The sequence below is a fragment of the Benincasa hispida genome, chromosome 12, assembly GCF_027475165.1.
Source record: "Benincasa hispida cultivar pf3 chromosome 12, pf3_genome.v1.1, whole genome shotgun sequence".
Classification (NCBI taxonomy): domain Eukaryota; kingdom Viridiplantae; phylum Streptophyta; class Magnoliopsida; order Cucurbitales; family Cucurbitaceae; genus Benincasa; species Benincasa hispida.
In genome coordinates, this window is record NC_143489.1 from 1,695,481 (window position 1) to 1,705,691 (window position 10,211).

Genomic DNA, 10,211 nt, shown 5'->3' on the forward strand with positions numbered 1-10,211 from the left:
AGCTTTTCATATTACTGTAAGCTAAATTAAAAAATATATATACAAATAAATCACTATCTTTATTTTAAAAATACTTTCAATAAGACAAGTTAAAATTATAGGTAAAAATAGTATTTATAAGTTTAATTAAAGAAAACAATAAAGCGAAAATAAAATGGTTATCAAACACAATTAAACAATCAATTTTTTTGTTTTGACTGAACGACTTTGAAACAAAAAGACACCCCTAAAAGCCAATTAGTTAGATTAGTACCACAAAAAAGGTTCATATGAATAATCTAAAATCTACCAAAATAAAACAATACCCATTAATCCCAACCATATTCAATTAGAAAGAAGGTTAATTAATTTAGGCTAAAGCAAGCAATAAATTCCCACCATAATGAGCATAAAACTAAAGGAATTACTCCCAACTACAAACAGCCCATTATTATACACACATATACAATAATCCCAAATCAAATCCCAACTAGCAATTGCAGAGAGAAAGGGGAAAAAAGTAATAATAATTGAAACATACATTGAATATTGCCTTAAATTCACAATTAAAGAAACAAATATAACTTGATGAGGTTATAATGAAATAATGAACATAATCTCAAAAAACCCCCCAAAAAATTGATGAAAAAAACCAATAAAAATGATGAATATATGATGACATTGCATGCAGAAAAAGCAAGAAGAATCAAAAGATGAAGCCATTGAAAAAGAAGAAGAAATGAGAGAGAAATGAGAGAAGTAAAGGAGGAAACAAAAGGACTGAAAAAACAGCGGGGCATGCCCAAGGAAGCAGTGACAAGAACAACAAACTAATGAAGAGGGGCAGTGTTTGTATGTCATTAAAAGTCCAAATATGTCAGATAGCTTAAGCCTAGCACCTACCTCTAACAATTTTACATTAATAATCCCACAACTGTCAAATTCTGAAAATTAGAACAACAAATTTCATTTCATTTTTTTTTTTTTTGTTATTATTTGAAACAAAGCCACCTATAGGCTTCTAGTGGGAAATGTGAAGAAGAAAACAAAAGAGACACAAAGAGATATTATAGCATTATAAGAATTTGCCAAACAGAATAATCCCATAATCCATGTAAAAAAAAATGTTATATCAATCGTTTGATTTGATTGAAAATTCTCATATGTTTTTTTTCTTTTTTTTTTTTTTTTTTTTTTTTTTTTTTTTTTTTTTTTTTTTTTTTTTTTTTTTGCATTGATTTGCTTTATTATACACAAAACAAAAACAAAAAGGGTCAAATTGAAATTGGATCAAATACATAATATATATTGAGAGAGAGAGAAAGAGAGAGAGAGAATTAACACATAAATTAACCAAAAGAAAAAGAAAAAGTTGGCTAAAATAAAATAAATAGACCCCAAATAGATGGAAAGAAAGGAAGAAAGAAAAGTTGTTGCTTACTTGTAAATTGAAGGAGAAGGCAATTGGAATTGAGTGGTAGTAGTAGTGGTTTTGGGGTTTGTAGATAATAATAAATCACATTCATCTGAAGAAGGTGATGAAATTGGACTCTCCATCTCCATGTTTACACCAAATAGCCTCAATCTTGATTTCTTCACTGGTGTATCTTCTTCTTCACTATTATTATTATTATTGTTGTTATTAATTTTTGTTGTTTTTAATTTATGATTTTCCATACAATTTCCTTGAAGGACCACCATTGAAGCACCCCCACCATTACTACAGTACTCCTGCTGCATCTGATAACTATTATTCCCTCGATCCATTTCCAACTCCAATTCCTCTTCCCCTAATCTTGGAGCTACTCTTCTTGATCTTCCTCCTAATTCTGTCCTCAAATACACCAACCCAGAAGTTGTTGTTTCAACACTCCCATATCCATAGGGACAACACATACCATTCCCATTCCCGTTGTTGTTATTGTTGTTGTTTATTCGGGACAAATGTGTGTGGTCCCGCGGCACTACGGCAGCTGGATGATGATGGTATCCAGCTGTTGTTGTGCCGAGGGGCTGCCAGACTAATGGCCCCCAAGAGGTAGCACCACCGCTGCCGCCCGGGACGACGATACTCGGTCGGAGGGTGGTGGTGGGGTAGTGATGATGGTGGTGGTGGATGGGGAGTTCAGGACGGCGACGCCAGTCAATGTAAAGACGATCTCTTCCAATTTCACCAACCCCACGTTGAAACGAGACGATATCGCCGGCGTCGAGACGTTTCTCTTTGACGAATCGACTCCAACCTTTCGTCATAACGTAGCTTTGGCTGCTGTTCCAGTAAGAGTAACGGAATCGCCATGATTTGCCGTTACGATCTTCGAAGTTTAACAGTAAACCCTTGTCGTTTGTTGATGAATCTAAAGGGAAAAATCTCTCAGCATGTTGCTTTGGAATTACAAGACGGTTTAATTTCCCTACATCACTTGGAGTCACCACTTTGTCAAACATATGTTCCCTCTCAACTTCTCTTGCTCCGCCTCCGCCTCCGCCTCCGCCGCTGCTATTAGAACCACCACCACCAGCTTCCTCCTCTGGCTCCGGCGGCTCCATCATGATCAAATCCAACCTATTCCTAGGCTCTAGATGGTGATTTTGGAGTCTATTCACTCCAAAATTCATCCTTTAACAAAACCCAATTGGAAATTTTGAATTTTGGAGATCTGAAGAGTGATGGGTATGTTTAGGGTTGGAAGAAAAATAGAGAGAATAATAAAGGAAAAAAAAGAAGGGAAAGAAGAAGAAGAAGAAGATAGATAGATGTTGATTTAATGAATAGAAAGAAAGTGTGTAATTTGACTAACAAAAGACTCCGAAAAACCATACACAGGAAGAAGAAATCATATCACTTAACACCACCGACGTTCAAGAAGAAAAAAAAAAGAAAGAAAGAAAATGAAATGAAGCAAATAAGTAAGCAGGAAAAAAAAAAGAGTACCTCAAAATTAAGAACTTGGGACTAGGATGGGTATCTAGGGAAGGGAAGTGTTTTTTTTTTTTTTTTTTTTTTAAGATCTAGTTTTCATTTGGTCATTAAACTTCAAAATACTACCCTTTTAATCTTAAGTTATGATTATGAGTAATTTCTAAATTTCAAAATGTTACAATTTTATTAACATTTTATTCTTCAAATTTGAGTTAGATTTTAATTTATCTCAAATTTCAAAATTTTACATTTTTAACCTTTATTTTTCATTAAATAATATAAACTTTCAATCATTAATTTTTCATTAAATAATACCTACTTTCAATAAAAACAAAACTCAAAATTTGGATTAAAAAAAGTTATGTTTTTGGGGATAGTATTGGTCCCTAATAAGGGTAGTGATAGAGAGAGAAAATGTGGGGTATGGAGTTAAGGGACCCCATGTATCATCTGCTTAAGGGTCTCATGTGAGGCTGTACTTGTCAACATCCTTGGTGGTACACACTCTCTATTTATATTCTTTTTTTAGTTTTTTCTATTTATTTTTAGGCCCTGAGAGTTGGAAAAATATAAAACATAAAATAAAAAAAAGTAGCCCCACTTCTCTTCCTTTCTCACACTGCATGCTTTTTTTTCTTTTTTTTCTCATCTCTCCCCCATTTTCTCTCTCCTAAATATCATTCATTTAATACTTTCCATTTTTTTCCATACCAATTGGATCTTTTCTTCCCTCCATTTTATTTCATTATTTTTTATCCTAAATTTATAAGTGTTGCTATTTTAACTCTCATTCAATTTACCTATTTCACCTATTAATTTTGACCTAAAAAAGAAAAAATATATATATTATATCATATGACAAATACATTTTAAGAAATCAAAATCATGACTTCAATTTTTTTTTTTGTCAAAATTAAAATCTTTGGACAAATATCAATTTGTACCTCTACTCATTGGGAGTTGTATTACTGTAAACCCTAAACTTATAATCATATCAATTTAAACCATTATGTTTGAGGATAATATCAATTTAAACCTCAAACTAATAGTTGTATCAATTTAAATCCTAAACTTTTATAAATATATCAATTTAAACCTTGAACTTTCATAATTGTATCAATTTAAACCCTCCATTATATTTTATTTGGATAGACTTATAAAACTTCAAGGTTTAAATTAATATATTTATGGAAGTTCAAGGTTTAAATTGATACATTTAGGAAAGTTCATGTTTAAAAAAAAAAAAAACTCTAATATTATTTTTCTCGAAAATATGTTCTACAATTCATTAAATGTAAAAGAGAAAAAATGCCACGTGGAGTGAACTTATTAGACGGTTAAAATTGAAATATTTATTTAAATTTTAGAATTTAAATTGACGAAACGAAAAATTTATAGTCCAAATTGATACAACCATACAAATTTAAGAGAAAATATTGATTTTCTTTTTCATAGAGTTTGATTTTATTTTTTGAGATAAATTTAAATGGAAAGTCCTAAATTTTATACCCATTTGCTGTCTTCTATTTTTTTCACATGATGGTTTAAAGTGAGTGTTAAAAAAACAAACAAAACAAAACAAATGTTAGGGTTTGAATTGTGTGTGGACGGAAGTATGATGTTTGTTGCCGACCATTAGTTACTACACCAATCCAGACCTTAAATCACTACTTGCATTCGCAATGTTTGACTTTTTGACTTTTCTTTTAAGGAAAAGGAAAGGAAAAAAAAAAAAAGAAAAAAAAAAAAGACCGATTTTCTTAGTAGATTAGCCACGTTTTAAATACCAACTGTTCTAGTGTGAAATTACACCTTAAATTGGCCTTCTATTTTCTTCCTTTCTTTTAATGTTTTGGTTAAAATTTTTATTTTACTCTCAAATATTTGTCTTTCGCTTTGAATTTGAATTTGAATTGGAATGAGTGTTTTTGACAAATTTCAATTTGGTGGATACGATTAATTTGTTAAATTTTTTAAAACGATGTTACTAGGTAAGAAAGTTTATATAAAATGTTCTTAATGTTGGCTAAAATTTTGACAATTTTCTTGCATGTGACATTAGTTGCTGCTAAAAAAACACATGTTAAATAAGAAAATTGTCAACATTTAATAAATTTAAAGACTCTTTTTAGAAGCAGAGAGCTTCAAACTTTGATTGATTGACCTTAAAAAGGCTAAGTTAGGCATTGATTATTTTATCAAAAATTTTCAAACTATGTTAGGGGTGTCTTCCAATGCATCTCCTCAGTGCATTTTGAACTATTTTTTTAGGTCCTATGGAGCCTTTCACGTCTCAAGAGCCAAAGTCATATAAAGTCCCTTACTTTGTGACTTTGGCCCTCTGTGTAACAATTGTTTTTTTCTATGAAGATTAAAATTTGTGCCCAAGTGTAATTCAACCTCTTCTACCACTACAAGAATACTGACCGTGGGAGAAGTAGACCCTATTTCGACAAAAATTACTAATGAATTTGGTATACTATATAAGTTGTTAGAATGTCTCAAATCGATCACACATCATTATTCACGAATTTTATCATAGAATTTAGAGGAGTGTGCTATATATAAACTCTCTAATTATAGAGCCGCTTCTGTAATATGAAATCTAATATTTTCTCTCCAAAAATAACATTGTCCTCTCTCTATTCGTAGACGTAGCTAATAACATTACATGTCGATTATCTCGATTTTTTAGGTTTTCCTGAAATTATTGGCGTTGGCGAATGAACCAATTTTATAGCGTACACAAATTCACTTGTGTCAATATATATGTTTTTAATTGGAAGACTCCCCTCTTGCCTATCACTTAACCTTGCTAGCTCTATTGTACTTAATCCTCTTTGTTTACTCATCAATGGAGCTATTCTGAAGTATCCTTTAAAAAAATATTATAATTCAAGGATAATTTGTTAACAAAAAAAAAAAAAACAATCAAAGTTGTAATCAGAATGGGTTGTTAAATGTCAAAATAAAGGGTTCCACCAGGAACTTGTTTTCAAACTACCTTTTCCTTTTATGTTTCCAAACTATGTTATAAAACATTCATGTTGTCAATTCGGAGTATATTTCAAGAGAGAAAGGTATCAAATATCGTTCTAAAAGTCGGTAGTTTGATTTTCTATTTGCAACGATCAACTCAAAAATTCAAACTTGATTTATTGTTAGGGATGAAATAAGTTTATGTATGAGAATCTACCAAATAATTTCGATTTATGAATGTGAATCTATATGACAAATAATAGGGAAAAAATCAAATTTGAGTTCTAAACTTGTCATGTTGTATTAATTTTAATTCTAAATTTTTACTTTCATTCAATTGCATCTCAAATTTAGATAAGTGTTGCAACCTAAAGATCGGTTTGTATTGACTAGAGAAAAAAATGTTTTTAAAATAAGACATTATTATTTAAACTCTTTTGATAAAATTCGTTTAAAATACACTTTAAAAGTCTAAAAACTATTTTGAACGGTTGTCAAATACTTCAAATTTCTTTTCTAAAATGACTTGTTTTCAAAATCAAATACTTGAAAAGTTAAACTAAATATAGACTTAACCTTAAACTTTCGAAAATGTAGCAATTTTAATCCTAAAATAAATATTTCTCTTTAAATATCGTTCAAAAACATTTTTTCTTATGCACTTAATAAATTAAAACATAGGTAGGATATGAATAGTCATTTCTATGTATAAAACTTTATTTTATTGAAAATATTGAGTTTTTGAAAAATTGTAAAACTTTTTTACTTAAAATTAACGGACAAATTAGCAAAAATCGAACCAAAGGAAATTTGCAACCATTTTACACTTCTATTCAAGTATAGGCCCAATTTTTTAAAATTTAAAAAGAACAAAAAAAAAAAAAAAAATAGAGTAATTACATTATGTAGCACTTTTAGGGATAATAATTAAATGTATACCAACATTTTAAAAAATATAATAAATATAGTAAATTCTATCAGTGATAGATTTTATCAATGATATGGTTTATCACTAATAGACTCTTACTAACGATGGTTTATCACTAATAGACTTTAAAAGCATAATCTAAATTTTTTTATATTTACAAATTCTTTTGCATGGTACTATATCTGCAAATACTTTAAATGTGATTGTTATACTTGGAACTGCCCCTTAAAAATTTATGATCATAATTGATACAACCAAACAAGTTTAGGTCAAAAGTTCATTTTTCCTCAGTTAAATATTATTAGTTTCTAACTAATGAGCCTTAAACTTGTATCTGTTCTTTCTTTTTTTATCGTTTTAATTGATTTTTTTTAGTATAATTGGAGGTAGGGGATTTGAACCACAGATCTCGTGAATATTAACATACTCATATGTCAATTTGTGCTATCACTACAAGAATTTTGGTTTTTTCCAATGAAATAATTTTCGACGTGGCAAAAGCGTCGGGAGATTTCATTGTTGCCGACGTTAACTCGAAGCGTCGATAGGAAAACTATTCCCAACAAAAATTTGACTAATGTTGGGATAAACAGGCTATCTCGACGCTTTTCTCTTCAACCGTCGGCATCAACTGGCCACTCCCGATGCTTTTGTTGTAGTCGGGAGATAGTACCAAACCTAACGATATAGATGTGTCACCGAGGTTTAAAGGAAGGTTGAAAATTTTTAATTGGAGTTATCCCGACGGTAATTAAATTTACCATTTGTCCCGACCGTTTTTTAGAGTTGGGACAGTTAATAAGTTAAAAATGTTTTTGTGAAAATTGCATTAGCATATCTTGACGGTGGGCAAAAACACCATCAGGATAACGCTATTTCGCTCGACAGTTTTGATAAATAAAAAAGCTAGGATTTTTTTTTGTAGAGTTATCCCAACGTTTTAGAAAACACCATCGGGATAGTTAATTGAAGAAAATAGAGTTTTGAAATTTTTATTAAAACTATCCCAATGATGACCCAAAGCACCATCGGGATAACGCTATTTCGCCCGATAGTTTGTAAATATAAATAAAAAAAAGTATCGAAATTTTAAACTTTTCCCGACGGTCTGTAAACCAATCGTAGGGATAATGTATTTTGTTGAGGGTTTTCTTGTAGAGTTATCCCGATAGTTTAGAAAGCACCGTTGGGAGAGTTAAAAAAGTTGACGGTTATGCCATGGTTGGGAGATGGTGTATTTAAAAAGAAAAAAAAAAGAGGATTTTATTAAAGCTATCTCGACGATGACCCAAATCACCGTTGGGAGAAGCTACTTAGCCCGACGGTGTCCAAACAACTGTCGGGAAAGCTTCTTTGCCCCAACGATTTTGTGAGTGTCAGGATAGGTTCGTTTAAAACCATCTGCCATCCACTGTTTCTTCCTTCTTCTCTCTTCCACTTTCTTCTCCTTCGTTCTTTCTTCCACAACTTCTTCGCTAATTCTTGTCGTCTACAGCTTCTTCGATTCTCATCGTCCATCGTCGTCTACAGCCAGGTCCGTCATCGTTGTTTGTCATCGTCCGGTGTGTTTTTTTTTTTTTTTCTTTTTCTATTTTTCCAGTTTTTTTCTTTTTCGCCTATCTATTTCATCCGATTTTCCAGTTTGTTTTTTTCTTTTTCTTTCTTTTTTTTTTTGTTTTGTTTTTCTAGTTTTCCTGTTAAAATTTTCAGTGTTTTTCCGGTTTGAATTGTCATTGAAGTTATTTTCATATTAATCTCCTTCTTTGAACGAAGTGTTTAATTTTGACAATGGTTTGTCGATTCCTCAAATTCTTCTATATACTTTTGATTGAGTTTAAGCTCAACGAATTAATATAAATTCTTGATTTTTAATACCATCTATAGCCACTTTTCACAGAATACACTCCTCTGTTGGTATTTCAACTTCAAAATTTTTTCTTGATTAGTAAAAGAAGAGACAATCGACCATTTATTACAAGTCCTCTAGGTGATTATTTTCTTTCATTTAATTTAAAGTTGCTATTACAAGTGTTCTAGGTGGTTATTTTCTTTGTCAATTTGCATGAAAAGTGGATGAAGAAGCATCGTATAGGCTGTGAGCAAAGTTGAATGTGAATATATTTTACTTTTTATTTATTCTTGAGTAAAAGTATAGTTTTATCAGAATTTCAAGCTTGAAATGCAACTGTTTGTTATTATTTTTCTACTTTCTTTTCCTTTAGGCACTGAACTACTCAACATGATCTGACACTGGATATTGAGAAGATATTACTTTACATTGTCTATCTTTATTTGCATGCATTCTAAAGTGTTAATATAGAATATGTAGATGATAAATGGAAAGACGATCCCAGAGGTTGGGTTTAATGGGTAAAAGTCCACTTAATTTGTCCAAACCAAATGGATATTAGGACGTAGTGCCTTGGCTATTAGGGTTATCTTTGATACTAATATTTGATGATATTATTTTATTTGACAAAAAAAATGTGCTCTTGACCAATGTACCCCCCTCCCCCCGTAAGCTTAATGGGACCAATGTTCGAGTAATTTAAATGCGAATGTGTATCTCCAAAATTTTTGAGATGGTAATTATATGATCCTCCAAGCTTAATGGAACCAATGTTCGAGTAATTATATCATTATACGCACATCAATGGATACTTAATCACATCATGACTACTTGTAATTGTTGGGAAATCGATAATTAAAGAACACAAAAGGGAACGAAGAGTATGGGAGATAGACACATAGATATATGTGGTTCACTAACGGTGTGTTAGTTATATCCACGGGCAGAGGGAGAACAATATTATTTTGAGAGAATGTTTTCAGAATTACATCAAGAATGGCGCCTCTAGATTAGAGAGTTTATATACAACGAGTCCCCCGTACTAGGTTGTTCGAAGCGCCAGCAAACAGATTGAAGGCATTTCAACAAATCTCCACATTGACTTGAATTCTCTCCCAGATAACAGATGTACCAAATGCAACATAAATCAATATTGCCAAATGTACCCAGACTTCTCCCTCATGCCTCAAAGTGTCCCACAAAGGGGACCACTAATAATTCAAAACATTCAGCAAGTCCAAACAATGTTGGAACTTTCCTTGTGAAACCGGTTTGGTGAACATATTAGAAGTACCAATTTTCATCACTTTAACTCTCTGCTCACCTCTTAAGAAGTGATATCTTACATCTATGTGCGTAGTTCTCTCATGATGAACTTGATTCTTGGCTAGGCATATTGCACTCAAACTGTCACAATATACAATAGCTGGTCATGATGCAAACCAAGATCACCAACTAACCCCCTCAGCCATATTCCCTCTTTAGCAGCTTCTGTCAAGGCCATGTACTTTGCTTCAATAGTAGACAAAGTAACTATAAGCTGTAAAGTTGCC

The 10,211-nt window shown here is 31.5% G+C and overlaps 1 protein-coding gene across 1 annotated transcript; it reads right to left on the minus strand.

The window, feature by feature from the left end:
* Positions 1–1,264: 1,264 nt before the first annotated feature.
* On the minus strand, positions 1,265–2,902 carry LOC120093018 (uncharacterized). The gene has a single exon (XM_039051310.2). The coding sequence runs from the start codon at positions 2,596–2,598 to the stop codon at positions 1,417–1,419; it is 1,182 nt and encodes a 393-aa protein (XP_038907238.2). The 5' UTR covers positions 2,599–2,902; the 3' UTR covers positions 1,265–1,416.
* Between the last annotated feature and the right edge of the window lie 7,309 nt (positions 2,903–10,211).